This window comes from Chanodichthys erythropterus, chromosome 5 (assembly GCF_024489055.1).
Source record: "Chanodichthys erythropterus isolate Z2021 chromosome 5, ASM2448905v1, whole genome shotgun sequence".
Classification (NCBI taxonomy): domain Eukaryota; kingdom Metazoa; phylum Chordata; class Actinopteri; order Cypriniformes; family Xenocyprididae; genus Chanodichthys; species Chanodichthys erythropterus.
In genome coordinates, this window is record NC_090225.1 from 18,838,514 (window position 1) to 18,858,664 (window position 20,151).

General features: G+C 37.1%; 2 protein-coding genes across 2 annotated transcripts; both read right to left on the reverse strand.

Moving 5' to 3' along the window:
* Positions 1-5,406: 5,406 nt before the first annotated feature.
* Positions 5,407-11,112, reverse strand: wnt8b (wingless-type MMTV integration site family, member 8b). Its single transcript, XM_067385310.1, has 6 exons — positions 11,042-11,112; positions 10,283-10,316; positions 8,835-8,973; positions 8,041-8,166; positions 6,941-7,083; positions 5,407-5,970 (listed from the first exon to the last, which is right to left on the reverse strand). The coding sequence occupies exons 1-6, from the start codon at positions 11,110-11,112 to the stop codon at positions 5,407-5,409; spliced, it is 1,077 nt and encodes a 358-aa protein (XP_067241411.1).
* A 1,496-nt stretch (positions 11,113-12,608) lies between these two features.
* scdb (stearoyl-CoA desaturase b) lies at positions 12,609-20,114 on the reverse strand. The gene is made up of 6 exons (XM_067385311.1): positions 19,937-20,114; positions 19,528-19,732; positions 18,016-18,146; positions 16,708-16,913; positions 15,382-15,614; positions 12,609-14,437 (listed from the first exon to the last, which is right to left on the reverse strand). The coding sequence occupies exons 2-6, from the start codon at positions 19,715-19,717 to the stop codon at positions 14,238-14,240; spliced, it is 960 nt and encodes a 319-aa protein (XP_067241412.1). The 5' UTR covers positions 19,718-19,732; positions 19,937-20,114; the 3' UTR covers positions 12,609-14,237.
* Between the last annotated feature and the right edge of the window lie 37 nt (positions 20,115-20,151).

Genomic DNA, 20,151 nt, shown 5'->3' on the forward strand with positions numbered 1-20,151 from the left:
GCTTTGAAGGACCAGGAGGAGCTGGTGCTCTGGACGGAGATACATTCACTTCCAAGTTAAAGCAGAGCAGGTTTTACAGTCAATATTTCCTGGTTCCTAAAAAGGATGGTGGTTTTTGTCCAATTCTAGACTTGAGACTGTTGAATCACATTCTGCCAAAGAACTCTTTCAGGATAGCCACGGTAAAGCAGATCCTCACGCATGTTCAGCTTGGGGAGTGGTATATATTGGTGGATCTAAAAGATGCTTATTTTCATATACACATAGCCCCTCATCACAGGTGCTTTCTGAGGTTTGCCTTTGAGGGTGTGGCTTATCAGTTCAAAGTCCTACCCTTCAGGTTAGCTTTGGGTCCTCGTACTTTCACAAACTCAGAGTTTTTTCCCTTCTGCTGTTTGCCACCTGAGACTCATAATGAAGACCTAGTGTAGATCATTTTGTAATTTTTGCAGGACCGCTTAGATAGCGGGCACTCGCCATCTACACTTAAAGTGTATGTGGCTGCTATTGCATCATTTCATGGACCAATGCTTGCTTGGGAGGCATAAGTTAGTGATGGGATTTTTCAAGGAAACAAGACCCCCTTTGCCCTTCTAAGTTAAACCACCTTCGCCCTTCTATGATGCCTGTTTGGGACTTGCCATTAGTTCTGAGGGCACTCTCTTAACCACCGTTTGAGTTGAGATCTGTCCGTTAACCCTACTTGTCTGGAGTTCGGAGGTGATGTCTGTGTGGTTAGGCTGAAGCCTAGGCAAGGCTATGTGCCTGAGGTGCTTACAAGTCTTTTTATGGTCCAAGTTATAATTCTGCAGGCATTTGCCCCAAATGGGTTAGTAACAGAGGCCACAAATGCTTTGTCCTGTACCCAAATTGTGCATAAATACTGAACGATCCAGCCATTTTCGTCTGAGCAGTTCTGTATTTGATTCGGGGGCCATACTAAGGATCTGCCAGTTTTAAAACAGAGACTATCTCACTAGATTGTGGAGGTGATTGCTTAAGCTTACACTTCGCAAGGTGAGACTTTTCCAATAGGGGTCCGATCCCACACCTTTAGAGGCATGCCATCCTAGTGGAATTGGGCACGAGGTATGTCTATTCAGGACATTTGTTTGGCTGCATGTTGGGCTTCTCAGAATACATTTGCAAGTTTTTATAAACTTGAAATCCCTTCTTTTGCTATATTACCTGTGCAAGGGAATTTGAGCTAAGTGGACATTGGCTCCCCACATATGCCTAGGATATGCCCCCTTCGTAGGGAGAAGTGGTTGTGACTAGTTTGTATAGCTGAGAAGCTGTGCTTATATGCGCTGAGCTGCTTTGCAAATATAATATGCTGAGTAATGGTGCAGTTATGTTTATGCCATCTCTTTATGCATTTGCTAAGTACTGTTGTGTAGTGCTAACATTTGTTGCTGCTTCTATATTCATATATGCCTGTTCAAAGCAATGCTTGACTACATGACTTTATATGGGCACGTTTACGGTTGGCTGATGCTGATGGTGCCGACATTGCCCCTGTGCTCTTTCCAGTGGCATTTCTAGTGGTTTCCACTAGGTCCGCTAGCCGGAGTGTGACGTATTGCTCTTGGGCTTGAGTGCTATTGTGAGTATAGGGTTATAGCCTGTCTTTGACATGCTGCTGTTTGGCTTCTACTTTTCTGTGCTTTGTCACTGGGCAGTCCCTGTAACATATTGAGAGAACCGCTCTCTAAAGGTAATCCTAATAAAGGGTCCGCCCATCAAAAGAGTGCTTGATCGTCATTGGCCAGTCATTTTTACTCACTCAATGCAATAGGGCTTCAGTATTCCAGGAGAAAGAGGTTTCCTCATAGCTTCAGCTACTGATGCAATGTCTTGTTCCTATCCTCGCATCTCAACTCCACCCCCTTAGGATGTGAGGGAAGGATGCAAGGAAAGAAAATGAAGACGGAGGAATCAAAGGAAATTATTTGTAATTTGGAACATTCTTGATAGCTCAAGCATCACTTCAGCAACATCAGCTACGCTCAAGGAAATGCCCTTATGTTTGGTCATTTCAAAAATTCATAATAAATAATAATAAAAGAAGATGTCCTGTTGAAATATATGAAACTGCAAAGATTAAATATAAATTAAAATTATTGTGACAGATGTGAAGGTGGATGAGAATTCATGTGCATTTGGTTTTTCGACAAGAAAGACTTCCGCAAAGGATACACCTGTGCATCTTCGCTCATAGGCTTCCTCACTCTTCATTCCTCCTCTCCTCCTGGTGCAATTGGAATTGAGATGTCCTTCAAGACGGCTTTCTTTGATTGGTTTCTGGGTCACAGGCTGGAGGATGGAAGAGGGATGAAACAAGGAAGCATCAATTTGAGTATTGAGAAGCACCCCGCAAATGTTTGGAGTGCCATTTGGGATAGGACCTATGTGAACTAGCAATCTTGTCACTGGCAACAATTAGTTCACCAGAAGATGGAACTATTATGCTAAACTCAAATATTTCTCAAAGTGCACCTGTTGATGCAAATAAATGTTTCATGCATCTGCAAAGACAGATATTGTGTGAATAGCTGGCAACTTTAGGAATAGATATCAAAAGATTGGCCATGATAAAGCTTTAAATATTTTAGCTGTGATTTTGGAGTATATCCTTTAACCTGAAAGTCATGTGAACCAACTGGTGTATAAAACTAGGGGAATGTCAAAGGGAGAAGACAAATAGTGCTTTCCCACCCACCGCCACACTCACACCCATGCTGACCTTAGCCACCTCTTGGTGTTCTTCCCCCAGATGTCTTAAGTCTTAAATCCTATTAGTCAAGGTTTCTCAGAGCCATTAAATGTAATTTTCCCAATTTCTGTAGATTGTTTCATCATTTAAGTGAGCTAAGAGAGTATTTGGCCAAAAGTCACGCTGCTATATATACATATAATATCAGATATAAAAAATAAAAGAAAAAAAAGTATAACACTGTATAAGTGGAATAATTTTTCATAAAATCTTGTATTCCAATAAAAAAAAATATATATATTTGTGTAATAGATCTTTATTAATAATATCTCAATAAATGCACACATTATAAAACTGTTTCTGAGCACACCTCTGCTATGAATTTATATATATCAGACAAACAAGATGACATGGTCCATGCCAAACATGACAAAGTCTAATCTTGTTCTCTTCCAGTGTGTCACCTCACTCTCAGCCACCTCAAACTCATGCCCCACTGCAAATCATCCATGGCAAGGCCAGCCTTCCAGTCGTGACCCTGCTTTCATGTGAACAAATAAAAAACGGAAGTTTAGCAGTAGGGTTTAAGGTTGAATCAACTGGGGTTTGATTTTTCAACCATGCCTTTGGGGCCAATTTGACACGTAGCTTAGGTAATTTTGAGATTTACTACTTCTTGTTTTGTATTTGATATCATAGCTTGACAAGATGAACAGTTGAGTTCATGATATGCATGCAGTTTATATATTTTCTAAGGGGACAGATCTGAACAAAGAGAGCATATAAAATGTAGGCATTTGTTTTACTACATAACACTTGCATTGAAGGACATTTTCCAGTCCTTGGTTATTTTATTCTGACTTTGCTTTAATTCATTGAATTCAATTTGAATGTGAATATCAAAATACACATTTCAATTTAATATCTCTATAACAGTGAGTTGCCCTTATTGTCTAACCTAACAAATTACATGGTGTAAATTGTAGGAGGAATTCGCTTCAACTCATAATTAACAAGGTGTCAAGGGGAGTTTTTATTTTGATCTTGATTTTCACAAATAAGATGTCAATGAGGTGCTTCATTGAAACCACAGCAAAGAGAAGTGCATCAGAAAAAGCTATCGCCAATAAATAGACTTTTAATTAGTTTTTTTAGTCAACTTTTAAAGGGCCACAGTTTTGTCACTGTGTTTTACTGTAGGGTTGGCACTTTTGCAGATGGGACGGTAGCTGGCAAGTATTTGTTTATAAACCCTACTTGTTTGGGTACAATACTTGAACTAACTTCTATTCAGCAAACAGTGTGAATCCATGCAAAGCCTTTTCCCAAAGTCCTTTTGAAGGCGACAGCCCATTGAAGGAGGAGGAGAGAGGGATTAGCGTCTTCAGCAGCAGTGCATTTCCGAGGGAGCTGATTAGCTCGCCATTCATTGTTAAATCGAGCAAAGGAAGGCCCTAGAGGACTGAAAAGAGCCAAATAGGTGGGCCTGGAATAAAACATCCACAGGAAGCCCAACACAGGCTACATGAAGTTTTCCCAACATTTTTTTTTTCTCCCGAGATGGCGGCATGAAAAAGGAGATTAGCATACAAAATTAGATGCTAGATGATTTGTGGGGCGACTTGGTTCATGTTTTCCCTCTGTCTCAACAAAGTTAATTAAACTAGTCTTAAACAGTAAAGAAACATCCGAGCGCAAAAGCATTGGGAGTGCTTTGAGGATTACCAAGACAGAAAAGAAGGCATTTGTGAAGAAGAAATTGAGAGAGGCGTGAAGGAAGGAAGACTATAATTAAATGCTCTCTCTCATTGTCTCTCTGCCCCAGGGTTATGTGACATCAAGCTGAAGAATACAGAAAGAAAAGGGTTATATATGCCCAAGACAAAGAAATCATTAGGTTTGACCAACAGTCTACGGTAAATAATTTAATTTTACAATGTGTGGGACGGATTTATGATACGGTCTTTCATTTTTTACGCTAAAAATGTCATTATTATTATCATTACTATGAAGCATATTTATTTCTGAGCAAAAGAAATTAGCAGAGGATGTTTTACTACACAAACAACAAGTGGCTCAGATGCTTTCATCTAACCTAAATGAATGAAAACATTAAAAGATGATACCTATTACATAATTTTAATTATGAAAGCAAAATAAAAAATTAAAAAAAACACATAGAAAGAAACTATCATAGAAAAACAGCACTATAGTATCTGTGCAATAAATTAACAATATACAAAGTGCTTCCTCTTATTTACAGTTCATATACAGTATCAGGGTAAAACTATTATCAGGATGCTAAAAACAGACAAGAAATGATTCTGATGGCAGCTGGAGAAGTGGCCCGAATCGTGAATTCAAAACTCCTTTAAAAATTATCGATCCAATAAATTATCCATCAAAGTACATCACTGTTGGTGAATGAAAAGGTTATTCACAGTCTAGCGTGCTATATATTGGTTAGATGCGGTGTTCAGTGCTATCTTACAATGTATACAGGAGTAATTTTGAAATGCTTAGGTGAAATAATACAGATCAAATATGCATTTAAAGTATCAGCTCTGGACATCTAGGTGTCCATTAAAGCATTCAGATGGACCTTTGAGCTCATGAAGCTCAGGGTGTATTCTGAGACAAAAACATCTGCTTAACTTCTAGACCGCCGTAGCGAACAGTTCAGGACTTTTTTAGTGCTTCTTCTTCAGCCGATAGCTTTTCCTACGGCTGGCACTATCGTTCGTGACCCGTTTGGTCCTCTTCACACAGTAGTACTTTGTGACAGTTTTGCGGCACTGCTCGCATTTTACAGCGCAACACCAGTGGAACTTGCAGTTGCAGCTAGACACCGTCTCGGCCCTGCGTTCCTCCACGGCCAGACCGCACTCTCCGCACAGCCGCTTGCAGCTACGCTTCTCCCATTTGCTCAGATTCTTGCCCTTCCTCAAGCACTCACGGCCCTCCGTGCCCGGCAAGCCCAGAGTGCGGTTCTCCAAGCAGTAGTCGGGGGAATCCTCCAAGTGCACCAGCTCTTTACGCGAGATGGAGCTGAAGGTCTCCGCGACCGCTCCGCGGCTGGCTGCGCTGTTCCCCGCGCCCCGCAGCAGGTCCACCTTCACGGCCCTGTGATATTTCTCCTTTAGGTAGTTGCCCACCTCTCGAAACTCCGGCAACTGCAGCCAGCAGGTCTGAGTGGTGCAGCTGCCAGACACTCCATGGCACTTGCACGTCCTCTGCATGGTTCCTTTCACTGCCTGGTTGAAGAGAGGATCTCATGTTAAAGAACGCACTCATTCATGCATTCTAGGAGGCAAATGTTCATGTTCCAAAACATTCTAATTAGGATTGAACTCATCAGTCGAAATATACAATGTGCTCTTTAGTAGGCACCCTATACATCCACTTAAACAAGCAGAAGGAAACTGTGAGTTAAGAGCAAGCGGTTCAAGGTTCAAGTCTGGGGTATTCTCTTCGCTTGGTGGTCGTACTAGAATTCCTGACTTCGGCTGAAACAAACAGCTGTCCTTTAAAAAGGAACGCCTCTTTTCTCATTCACTCGGCGTAAGACGCAGAATCAGGGTTTCACATCGAGCTAGATTGTTAAGCGCAGGAAAGGGGTGTATTTATTTTGCATAGCCATTGTCAACATGTTTTCTGTCATAGGCAGACCCAGTGGCAAGTCCATTGAGGAGGAAGTGAAAAAGAATTCTTTCACATTTTTTCAGTTACAATGATGCTCCAGGTGCCAATGAATTGACAAAACCTGCAGACGGGGCACAGACAGGATAAACAAAGAGCACTTGAGCCACATGGCTGTGATCCCCGTGGCTCTCTCAAGTACAACAAAGACCAACATAAATGTAAGATCCTTATTGCAAGAATAAAACTAAACACTTATTTGGGAAGCAACAGAATACAGAACCTTTGCAATGTGCGGACCCCTAGGTCGTCTAATTAAGTTTGCACCACTGATCCCAAGAATCTCAAGTTAAGGCCTCGTCATAAAGGACATTCACAGGCTGTAAATAGGCCCTTCTGGTACAGCGCACACTCTATTGGGAGAACGAGTGGCACCTTGCTTATGGGGCCGTGAATGAAACTCTTGGGTGGTAAGCTATCATTAGAAGCACTGAAAAATGATTCAAAAGCCACTTTGCAAGCTGTTGGTGGCCAGCAGACATGCCTGAATTTTAGGCCCCAACCAGCCCAGATGACTTCATATACCTTGCGTCCTACTTCGTTGTTATGCAGGTTCATGGCGGCTCGTGCGTCCTGTCCGGTTTCCAGCGCATCCACGAACTGCTTGGAGATCGCCTCTCCAAACCCAACATTATCGCTGCAGCCTCCCCATAGCCATCCCTGACCACCTAAGATGACAGCAGAAAGATGTTTTTGCTAGGCTAAATTAAAAATTTCTACTTTTATTGAAATTACTTTTCTGCATTAATGGCACAATATTGATAACCACATAAAGTTATTTTCAGTTGTCCATCCTTTTCCTTAAAAAAAAAGACAATATTGAATTTATGATCAGGCACTTACAATGGACGTAAATGCACGGGGAGAATTGAAGAGCAAATTATATTATTAGCTATATTTATACACTTCTGTTCAAAAGTTTGGGGTCAGTAAGATTTTTCTTTTAACAGAAATCTATACTTTTATTCAGCAATTATGCATTAAATTAAATTGTTGAAAAGTGACAGTAAAGACAATTAAAATGTTACAAAGTATTTCTATTTCAAATAAATGCTGTTCTTGTGAAATTTATATCAAAGAATCCTGAAAAAGATAGATCTTGGTTTCCACAAAAATATTAAACAGCATGTCTTTTATATAATATATTCTTATTAAGAAAAATGCTTCTTGTGCATTAAATCAGCATATTAGAATGATTTCTGAAGACTGGAATAAATTACATTTTAAAATGACAATAGAAAACAGTTTAGATTTATATTAATATTTTACATTTATTTATCTTTTTATCAAATAAATGCAACCTTAGTGAGCATAAGAGAAGCCTACTAACCCAAACCTTTGAACGGTAGTGTATATACAAAAGCACTTACATGAATTCTTCTGTTAAAACTTGTGTTTTATCTGAGCTGTAATGTTGTTCTCATCATTACTAGGGTTGTTTAGGGTTTTAGCCGTTAGATTCTCATGGGAACAAAGTTGTAAAACTGAATATAACTTTACATAAAAAAGGTTAGTAAGTGATTTTCTACATTAAAATTGTGTTAACATGCTTAACCTATATTGAACCCAGAATATTCCCTTTATGTTACTTGACTTTTCATCTAAGTCAAGATTTAATTTATCACCTCGCTGGCCATTCCTGGTGTCATCACATCCGCAGTTGTCAAAGTCACCAAGGCTGCAGTTCCTGGTGAGGGTGTACATGACTCCAGCAGAGCTGATGGCATGGAAAAACGCTGTTTCTCTGTTTGCTGTGATTAAAAAAAACATTTAAATGAATGTAATTTTATTTATCTGGGCTATGAAATGTTGTGTTCTGTGTATGCTGGTAAAATACTATTGCATGTAACTTTTACTAACATCCTGAGTAAATCACGATTTACTGAAATGCCTAGCATCCATCTCAGTAGGGATGGCTTTTGACTCTTATTTCCCCTGCATCAAACAGAGAGTAGCGCTGTTGGTCTACTCTCATATACGTGTATTGTTGGTCCGGGGTCGGCACTGGACTGCGACAGGTCCCCTCTTTGGCACTTAAGGAATGCCTAATGAAAGGAGTCTGAAGCAAACCTTTGACCCGCACCCTTTGACTTGAGAGGGCGTCCATTTCACTCACTCATTCTGATGCACAATATCCCCTTGGTGGCTTTTCTACTTGCCTATTAACAGACCTGGTTTAATTGACTCAAGAATGCAGTGTTTTCAGGCACATCAACTTTCTGAGATGCTTCTCTGTGGTTTAAACAGGATCACTGTGTTTGTTTTAAGAGCTGTTTCTGTGATTGATACAGAAGTCACTAAACACACAGTGTACATAACACACACTCTTATACTTTAATTCTATTAAAATGTGTGCATCTTTAGAGATCTGAAAGCACAAAATATATAAAACATCATCAACAGAGGTCATAGTTCTCACCGCTTCTGAGTCCACTGTGGGTGGAGAGTTGAAGAGCCCTCTCCGGGCAGTTCCAGCGGTCCCACGCAAACTGATACTTGCACTCTTCAATCCCACTTTGAGCTCCTGCGGCCACACTGCTGGAGTAGATCAAGTAGGCCTGAAACAATGCAAACCACACCAAAAGATTTGGGATGAAATACACTCTCACTATGAAGTGGTTACAAAAAACTGTGACTAAAACTAATGATACTCTTTTTTTGTTGTTGTTGTTAATTCTCAGCACGCACAATTCATATATAAATGCACCTGTATGTTAATTTATTAAATTATGGTATTTAAAAGATGCTGTGGAACAATAGTGAAATATTTACATTTAATATTTATTTAAAACTTTAATATAATTTGAAAAAAATATTATTATACATAATGGAGTCATTTTCGTTCTTTTAAGTTTTTAGGTAACACTTTACAATAGTTAAAATTTGTTAACATAAGCTAACTTCATTAGTTAACATGAACTAACTCTAAACAGTTCTTCTACAGCATTTGTTAATCTTAGTTCATGTTAATTTTTACATTTGCTAATACATCATTAAAATCAAAAATTGTATCTGTTAACGTTAGTTAATGCACTGTGAACTAACATGAACAAACAATTTAATAAATAAAATTAACAAATAATAAATGCAGTAAAAATATATTTACATTAACTAATGTTAAAAAATGAGGCCTTATTATAAAGTGTTACCTAAAAATGTAAAAAGCATGAAAATGGCCTCATTATGTCTATAATACTAATTTTAGAAATTATAGTAAAGTTTTAAATATATTACATATTAAATGTAAATATTTCCCTATGGTTCACAGGGGTCTAAAATGCATGTTTGCTGTATATTCATTTTTTAAATGATATGTTTAAAAAGAAAAAAAAAAAAATAGAACAAAAACAACACCAAAGTAGGGTAAAAAGAAATTGTGTAGTTCCACAATGGTACAAACTCAGAGATTGATCAGAAATGCACACAAAAAGTAAACAAAAAGGGTCTATGTGGCTGTGAAACTGTGGTTTATACAATCTAATATGTCTCAAGTGGTTTAGAAGAGACAGCACCACAAGTGCTCTCACAGGCGGCTGGGTTGCTAATGATGACCACCCACCAAAGGCCCCTTCCCTTGCCACTCAGTAAAAAGTCCTCACAACTTCACATTGTGTATGAGCTGAAGTGTGTGAAAGCTATATGGTCCAGTCCACCCCAAGCAGCAAGTAATACCTAATCCACACAGATACATGTTCAAGAATTACAGCACCTGTGATGTGCGAATCTTTTAATTTGCCACTTGCTTGCATTGTGATCACAGGGCCACCGTCAAACATTAACTACCCAAATCCATAAATGATTTTGACTTTTTGAAGTTTCTCTCTCCTGATGAAGATCAGCAAAGCAGATCAAAAGATGTTGGCTTACCTTTGGGCCAGTCATCAGGAAATTATTCACTGACCTGGAAGATAGAGCAGCCTATTAAGTCAGCTGACCCTTAACTTGTATATGTTCCCTTTGAAATTACAAGTAAAGCTTCACATTGATAAAACATCATTTTTAAACATTTTCAAATAAGTTAATTTAATTACAAATAGGCTACTGATCTTAAAAGTACATTTGGAAATTGTGCTAACACTTTAGTCTAGGGTCCAATTCTCACTACTAACTTGTTGCTTATTAGCATAGACATATTAGGATGTTAGCTGTTTATCAGTAGCCTACGTATAAAGCACATATCAATACCCTATTTTACATGACCATATTCTACATCCCTTATTACCCAATATCTAAACTACCTCAATAACTATTAATAAGCAGCAAAAAGTGAGATTTGTGCAGTGTGTTTATACACACACACACACACACACACATATATATATATATATATATATGTATATATATATATATATATATATATATATATATATATATATATATATAAACACACACACATATCACAACGTAAGTTAAAGAGGTTTTAGCTTGAAGCTTCTCCTCATGCTAACCAATGAAGCGAGGCTCAAAGCATCTTTATCGCGGAACATAACAGAAAACCAATCAGTTGAAGTGTCTGTTCCACCTCGATTTTGTTTTAATCAAGAGATATAAACGGTCGATAAATACACTTATAGGTTAAATTAATCAGAATCGCCCGCCTAAAAGAAGATAAAACGCGGAACTCACCAACTGCAGCAAGACTTCATGTGAGCCATCAGGATGAAAGCGTAATAATAAAACTCCAAATGCATGAACATCCTGAGAGAGAGGACTGGCAGACTTTTCTTCACCTTGGAAAGCAGAGGGGTCTGCAAGAGCTCTATATAACCTACATCCAGAATTCAGAGGCTGGGGGTCTCATGTGTGAGCCAAGGGGGTTCTGAAATGGAGCTCCTCTCATCCCAACAAGAGATTATCTGCTTAATTAAAGATTTTCCCTTTTCTTACTCGTTCAGCCAATCAGAACTATTGTACCAGAGAGAGATTGAAATGATCAAAAGGGCACCCTGGGCTCCTCCAGGACAAATAGCTGGGAAGAGCTCCCTGTGTGCTAACAGTTGGAGTGAATTAATATGAAATCAGGATGGCATCTCTAAGGTTGTGCCTTAAAACTCAATTTCAAGAGCAGCATGAAAGGAGCTGATACAGTAGTGGCTGATAACGCGCAGGGATTACTGACATTATCTACTGGATCAAACGACGAATGTTATTTGTAGCGTTCAGAGGAATTTATAAGCATGTTAAATTCTGTTTATGAATAGATCCGCTGAAATCCGGTTAAATGCGCAGAAAGTTAAATTAGGTTAAATAGTCGAAAGTAAAAAATAATGCGCAGGACTGTCTGTGGCTTTTACTGACTGCGTTAAAAGTTTATATAGCCTAATCATTACGTTTCAAAACGTAACATTGCTGAAGAAATCCACTGGCGCGAGGAGTTTCATTTAAAGATTCAAATAAACAACTGGGATAGATAAGGAGCATAATCGATCCGATTGTTTGCGTTTTCAGGAGGACTTCGTGGCTGTTTTTAAAGTGTTATTTTAGCGTTTCTCTCAGTTTAGTCCTTATATGAAGCTTCGTGACCTTTAGGTTCTGCTTCTTTGACGTTCGCGTATCTTCTCGTGTGCAAATTAGGATTAGGAAAGTTATTTGGGAGATTCCAGAGGGATGTTTTTGGATTAGGCTTTAAAAGGCTTTCATGAGTATGAAGTAAAGCGAATTTGCCACTATGAAAAGAAAACTCATTTCTAAATCCACTGTTTGGTCTATTTGAATGCAAGTAGATAATAGCCTACGGTCTTAATTTAAAAATGTTAAACACAAAATATATGGGCCAATTCATGATTGTAAAATAATGCGCAATGGACGTTTTACCTAAAATTTGACGTAACATTTATTTAATGGCGTTAGCATGTGCTCGCAAATGTTTTTACTTTTTATTTTTTCATAGATTAACTATAAATAAAACTACCAACCAACAGGTTTAGTAACTCAGTTTTCAGTTTTACATTTGTGTAATTTAAAGTTCCACAGAAAATCATTATTTTATGTTCAAAAACATGTTTTTTACGAAGTTTACGCATCGCTACATGCAGATATTTTCGCGCTCGCGTGAACGTTTAATTCATAGAAATGAATCACACTGAATAAGCTGCATTCAATTTTGCTTTAAAAATGACATGGTGGTCTCGCACATTTATGAATATACACTGGTTAGCACCACAAAAGAAGATTTGTTGAGACTACATTTTCAGATATACACACATTTTATTCAATTAAGAAAAGATTAATATTGATTCATAACAAAACTCACGGTACAACTCGCAAAACTCTCCCACTTATAGAAATTTTGGTTTATGGTACATGAAACAACATTCCTTGAAAATGTGCCCATTAAGGCTCCCAGACATCAAAGGTCAACACTGTATAAATAATTAAGCTGTAAAACATAGTGTCAATTTGTGTCTCCTTCCTGAACATGGGTGTATGTTTTAAATATATAGCATTTGGTGAGAATATTTTTTCTTATATTTGGAGAAATGAATACCACTAACAACCTATCAAACATTTGTGTGAAGGAATATTTGTAGGGAGCTACAGGTTGTCATTCATTCATCAAAGAAGAGCCGTGAAAAGAGCCCATCCCGAATTATACATCTGATTTAAAACTTCATAAGTTTGTAACAATTCTTCTGATGCTATACATAATTTTTGCATTTTCAATTTTGAGTCTAACCCAAAATCTATAAGGCAAAGGGCAAGGTACTATCTGATGAAGACAATTAAATATTCCAATCCTTGGATTACAGAACGAGGACAAATAAATGTCCTGTAATAAATCTGCTAGAATAAATGTACACCTTACATTTACCCCAACAGATACATTTCTTTCAAAAAAATGTTTTGGTTAAATATTTTTCAAAATACTTGAAATAGTCCTTTGATGCTTTGATGTATTTAATTAGAAAAGAGGTCACCATATACCTGGGCACCACAGGTGCTCTTTTACAGCACCACAATTGTCCAAGGAAACCAGATAAAGAGCAATATGGAAAATGAAATACAAATTTCTGATGAATTGTTCATTTCACTTGAGGAAATTCCTCATTATAAGCACCACTGATCTGACATTTGCATTGGCATGTAGAATAATTTATTTAAATAATAATAATAATAATAATAATGTGAAAAAATATGATCAGTATACTGACAGAAGATGTATTTCCATGTATAGGTCTACTGTCAATACTAACAAAATTACTCTAAACTAAAGAACTAAAGAACTAATCGCAATCATCAATTTTAAATGAATCGAGAACGATTTTCCCATGGGCGTTTCTGTGGCACAGTCTTATATTTTACTACTTATACTGATCTGTAAATTAATCTTTCAGTGGTCATTAAAGTTATTTCAGTTTCAAATGGAAATCAGATTTTATCACCTAAGAAAATGTAGTGCCAGTATATTAATGGCATGTCATCTTAATTTTACAGCTTACATTGCATTTTACAGCTCTGGAATGATATTTTTTTAAAATCAGAACCATAAGTGCTTAGCCAGATAAAACTATTCATGAGAGAGGGCTGTAATGAGGCACATGGATGTTTAACTAGTGAAGTACCATCTCTTGCCTCTTGAGGCAGACTGAGACATAATTATCCTCCCAATCTATGGCCTTTACCATCTCTGAAAATAATCCCCCACAGTCATGAAAAGGAAAGAATTCTTAAGAACACATATTAGTCCAACACACTCTAGAGATTCTTATTTCATATGAGAGTGTATACAGATCAATCTTCATTGCACACTAAGAAATGCTTTTGTATATGTTGGCTTATAACTTTTTTTTTGTTTGTTTGTTTCTGGTATGCACTGATCAAATCAACCACTTTTGTGGCTGCCATCACCGGTGCGTTGAACACGGGCCAAGATGGTCTCACGAGTTACCCTCCTGCAATCATTGGCCAGTCCAAAGAAGCACATGAGATCGATAAATGCTTTGGTCAAATTCAGCCGACTGCCAAACTCACTTGTAGCATAATCATGGGGGAATGTGTGATGATAGTTGTGAAATCCTTCACCTGAAATTAAATTGCATATATAAAAATGTATATATATTCCAATCAGTACATATAAAGTAAGTTTATTTCAAATAAATGCTATTTCTATTAATTTCTACTAATTTCTATTCATCAAAAATCCTGAAAAACATGTACTGTATCATGGTTTCCACAAAAATATTAAGCAGTACAACTGTTTATAACATTGATAATAATAAGAAATGTTTTCTGAGCATCAAATCAGCATATATGAATGATTTCTGAAGGATCATGTGCAGTATTGGGGGGTAACGCATTACAAGTAACTTGAGTTATGTAATTAAATTACTTTTTTAAAGTAATGAGTAAAGTACTATGTGGCGACCAGGGCGGGCGCCGTTCCCTCACGGCTCTCGCCCGCCCTGGTCGCCACATACTACATTACTTTTAAATTGACAACAAAATATCTGTTCATTTATATTATATATATATATATATATATATATATATATATATAGTCAAACCAAAATTATTCAGACACTGATATAATTTTTTTTTTTTTTTTCTAGTGGGTGCAGGACACTATAGTTCATTTATGTAAGTGAGGACAGTAAAATAAAGTAAACTCAACTGTGACATATTATACCCAAAAATTCTTCATACAGTGGATTACCAGTAAAACTAATAAAAATTTAGGACCAGAAATTATTCAGACACTTTGACTTGACCATGTTTTGCTTAAGTATTATCTGACATAATTAAGATAAATTTTTTCTGACACAGTTTAACTCTGAGATCTTGTCATATTTTATTACCATTTTTTTAAAGTATAGTGAATAAACTGTATTAATGAATGAAATGTTCAAGGTGTCCGAATAAATGAATACATTTTGGTTTGACTGTACATATATGTATGTATGTATTAATTAATAAATTATGAATGAATAAATATTAAGCTGGAAAAGAAAAAAATACATTGTTCTTACCAATGGCACTAAAGGCAACAAACTTGTTCTCTCTGGGATTGATGTTGATGTCATAGGGCCTCATTCCCCACATGTGAGCTGCACTGTTGACCAGCCAGGTCGCATTAAGGACCACAGTGTATCTCAACAGGCAAGGGACAAAGTAGCCGGTCAAGAGACTCTCTTCCCAAAAGTACCAAGGTACTAACGTGGGGATAAGAAAGCACATCACCACCACAGATAACTTGTAATGCCTATGGACAGAAAAATGTAAGATATTCAAAACAAACATTCCGACTGCTGTACTTCTATTGTATGTCACAGATTATCTGAATTAATAACAGCTGTTAAACTTCAGCTGGACCACAACACGCAGTTTGAAATGCTGACTAACCAGCTGTTCTCCCATTATCTGATCAGGCAATTCTATGAAAGAACACGTTCTTAAACCCTTATCAAAAAGCTCAGCACTTTTGTTGGACGTCATTCAAAGTCAAAGGAAGGGATTGTGATTATTCTACACTAGCTAGAGCCAAATACAGGGCCTGGTTCAGATAGGCGCTCCTAATGACAGGGTCACAGAGGTGTAATGAATATTTTAACTAAAAAAATAAAAATGTTTTAGCTCATCCAAAGATTATTTGGATCAAAGTTTTTCCTGTCTTATACATTCACAAGTTTTCATCTAGTAAACGCTGTTTAAATTATTCAGCACTATTGTATCAGATATACTGTTGATCAAGTGAATCAGTTTTGAGTTTATCCAAATATTTAAATCAAATATTTAATATCCAATAGCCAATATAAAGCAACAATAAATTATATGTTAGTTTTAAAGAGGAAAACATTTTATGAAGAATTCATTCATACTTTTTTCAGTGATAATATGTTTAAAAGTTTGAGGTTGGTAGGAAGGCTGCATTTATTGGATCAAAAATACATTAAAACAGTAATTGAGAAATATTTTTTTTTTCTATTGTATTATATTTTAAAATGTAATTTATTCATGTGATTTACTCCAGTCTTCAGTGTCACATGATGCTTCAGAAATCATTCTAATATGCTGATTTGCTGCTCAAGAAACATTTCTTATCATTATCATAAATTTTTTATCAAAATGCTTTGATGAATAGAAAGTTCAATAGAACAGCATTCATTTCAAATATAAACCTTTTGTCACATTGTAAAGGTTTTTACTGTCACTTTTGATCAATTCAATTCACCCTTCCAGGAAAAAAGTACTAATTTCTTAAAAAAAAAAAAAAAAATCTTACTGACCCCAAACTTTAAACTTTAGTGTAGTAGATTTATAAAACTGAATCGGAACTGTCACATTTTCTTACTGACCTCCTCTGAAACATTACAACCCCGTCTGCTTTAAGGTCAGTGAGCTCCAGCTTGCGTCCTTTTTCAATAACTTCTGGGTGTTTGCGGACCAGCAACCAACCGATGTGAGCGAAGAAGAATCCTCTGTGGGCATTGTGTGGGTCCGCATCAGTCTCGGAAAACTTGTGGTGGACACGATGATCTCTGGCCCATTCGTAGATATCATTCTAAAAGGATATATACACATCAGTGGAGTAAAAGTGAATGAAAGCTGCAAAAAGAATAACAAATCTATTCAGCAAGTATAAGTAATCATTTGGCAGATGATTTTATCCAAAGTGACTTACAGTACACTTATTACAGGGACAGCTCCCTGTAATAATGTGAACGCCCTGGGGTTAAAGGGTTAGTTCACCCAAAAATGAAAATAATGTCATTTATTACTCACCCTCATGCCGTTCCACACCCATAAGACCTTCATTCATCTTCGGAACACAAATTAAGATATTTTTGATTAAATCAGTGAGGCCTGCATTCACAGCAATGACATTTCCTCTCTCAAGATCCATAAAGGTACTAAAAGCATATTTAAAAAAGTTCATGTGAGTACAGTAGTTCTACTTTAATATTATAAAATGACGGGAATATTTTTGTGTGCCAAAAAAACTAAATAATGACTTTTCAACAATATAGTGATGGGCCGATTTCAAAACTCTGCTTCGGGAGCTTTGCGAATCGAATCAGTGACTCGGAGCACCAAAGTCACGTGATTTCAGCAGTTTAACTGTTTGATAGGAGATCCGAGTCACTGATTCGATTCGTAAAGCTCCGAAGCAGTGTTTTGAAATCGGCCCATCACTACACTGTTGAAAAGTTTTTTTGTTTTGTGTTTTTTTTTTCGGCGCACAAAAAGTATTCTCGTCGCTTTATAATATTAAGGTAGAACTACTGAACTCACATGAACTGTTTTAAATATGTTTTTAGTACCTTGATGGATCTTGAGAGAGGAAGTGTCATTGCAGGCCTCACTGAGCCATTGGATTTAATCAAAAATATCTTCATTTGTGTTCCGAAGATGAACGACGGCCTTACGGGTTTAGAACGACATGAGGGTGAGTAATTAATGACATTATTTTCATTTTTGGGTGAACTAACTAACCCTTTAATTGCTTTGCTCAAAGGGCACAATGCTGATCATTCGGCTCTTGTGGCGTTTGAACCTGTTAGCCCAGATCTTTAACCACTACGCCCTATCACGTCCATCTGAGCTGCATTCACATTGCATAAGTTAATATGGAAAATTGTTTCATCCACTAAAATATGTTTTACCTGAAAAGCCATAGAGTTTGCAACCGCTAAGAAGATTCGTAATGGCAATGAGGCTTTGTAGGACCTGTGGCTCCAAAGGCGATGGGCGCCGGCGGTTATTCCAAGAGCACTTACCATGAAACACACTCCCGCTGTCACATTAAGAGAGAAAACAGAACAGAATGTTTAAAAACAAATTAGCCTGAACTACACACAGCTTCTATAGTGGGTAACGGTGTGTGCGCCCTTGATTCGTTCTATGAGAGGACAGAATGTCTCGCTGTGTGTTGTCAGACCAGGCTGCTAGGGATGTGGGATAACAGGCTACAGACTGTGAAGAAGGGCACACTGTTATGACCCTGCTCAATTTACAATGGAGGGCCTATTTCAACAGCAATTGTTCTTTGTTCAACAGGGAGCAATAATATGCAGTGCTGTGATTCCAAAAATGTACACAACAGTGCAGCCCAGTTTAGATTTTGGTAGGATTTCAAGTTATTCACGGGACTGTCTCGCTATCACTCAAGCACACATACAAAATGTTTTTAACATTGTTCTACAAAATAAATTTAGCTGAGAAAAAGTGGCCTGACATATTTGGCATATGGAAAATGACACATTAATGATAATATCTGATTATAATAATCACAACTTTAAACCTGTATCAGAAGAAATACATCTGCTTGCAACAAAAAGAAAGAAAAACCAGGGAGTGTTTTTCATTTTAATCAATTATGCATGAGCTATGGTGGTTAAATCACTATTATACATGACCACCAGCCTCCTAAGGTGACAGCAGACATTGTAAGGATGTATAAAAATATAAAAGATTTACAGGACTATTCTGAGCTAAGAAAGTAAGATTTCATGTCTGATTTATCATTTGATTTGCGATCATGGATGTTAAATGACAGAACTGAGATCATCCAAATCAGCAGATTTTTCTATTTAATTTGACATAAAATCCACACTAATATATCAATATATTTCCAATGCACTTATACTGTACGCAGGATTGCGCAAAATAGACTTTCACTGAACACAACTGTGAAAATAACCAACATTTTATTGTATTTATTAAATTAGTTTCCAATTTTATTCACAGTTCTGAATTAAATATTTACTGTATGTTTTAATGAGGGTTATGGTGGGGTGGTGATGGCATATTAAAAATTTACAAGTGCTTATGTTAGTATTTGTATCACAATAAATTAATGCACACAATTTAAAATATCCATATTTGCTATTAAGTGTTACAAATCACTCAGGTAGGCTGTAGGTCGTAACAATAGCAATAACTTTGCATTAGTTTAAAGAATTTAGAGATAAATAGTATATTTTTTAGCAAACAAAGACAGGAAGATTATAAATAGGCCTGAGATGCATAAAACACGGAGTTACTGATATTACAACATTCCCCAGTCTCTCTATACATTACCATTTGGCCATAAAAATAGAAACGCAATAAACACAGGTTGCTATTACAAACCTAAAAAAAACCCAGTCAGTTCACAATAAGCGCAACATACTCACTCCATATGAGCGTTAAGAAAGAGACAGATGGAAGAATCGTCAGTCCATAAAAAGCTCCTAGGTGCAGAAGAGACATTAATATAACGTTTCTCCATACGATTTGAAGTGGAGGTCTCGGGCCCGGTTTCTCCTCGTAAGCATCATCATAAACATCATCTGTCGTCGTCGTCGTTTCGGCCATTGCTTTCATTCTCGTTTGAGTCTCCTGTAAAGAGAACGAGTCGATTATATTTTCATGACCGTCGGCAGAGACGAGCCATCTACCATTTCAATTATTATTATTTTAAAAGACAAAGCCATTGAACGGCGCATACAACGAATACATATTATATTCTGCACAAAATGGGTGTGACTTCTGTCACAAAAAAGGCACGCGCTGAAATAAACGCTGATACTGCTACGCGCTTACCTTGTTTGCAGTGCAACCATAAAGAATTATAGCAATTTGATTGATGAGAGCAGGAAGGTTCTCCCGTCGAGTGAATTTTTTTTTGCGTGTCTAAGCGACTGAATTCGTTTAAAATGATGCAATTGGGCGAGGCTGAAAGGATGCCATCCTGCCCTACCAGTTTCATTGGTTGCCCGGTTATCTGATGCTCATGTTGTGGACGCCATGAACGCTGT

Bases quoted from the DNA above. Each gene is read 5' to 3' on its own strand.
- wnt8b (XM_067385310.1), bottom strand. From the start codon at position 11,112: ATGTTCATGCATTTGGAGTTTTATTATTACGCTTTCATCCTGATGGCT. The intron at 8,974-10,282 runs GTAAGCCAACAT...GCATTGTTTCAG, and splicing joins TCCTGATGACTGGCCCAAAG to GCCTACTTGATCTACTCCAG. The intron at 7,084-8,040 runs GTGATAAATTAA...CTGTCATCTTAG, and splicing joins CACCAGGAATGGCCAGCGAG to GTGGTCAGGGATGGCTATGG.
- scdb (XM_067385311.1), bottom strand. From the start codon at position 19,717: ATGAAAGCAATGGCCGAAACGACGACGACGACAGATGATGTTTATGAT. The intron at 18,147-19,527 runs GTGAGTATGTTG...TTAATGTGACAG, and splicing joins TTTCTTAACGCTCATATGGA to CGGGAGTGTGTTTCATGGTA. The intron at 15,615-16,707 runs GTCAGTAAGAAA...TTCTGTCCATAG, and splicing joins GTTGTAATGTTTCAGAGGAG to GCATTACAAGTTATCTGTGG.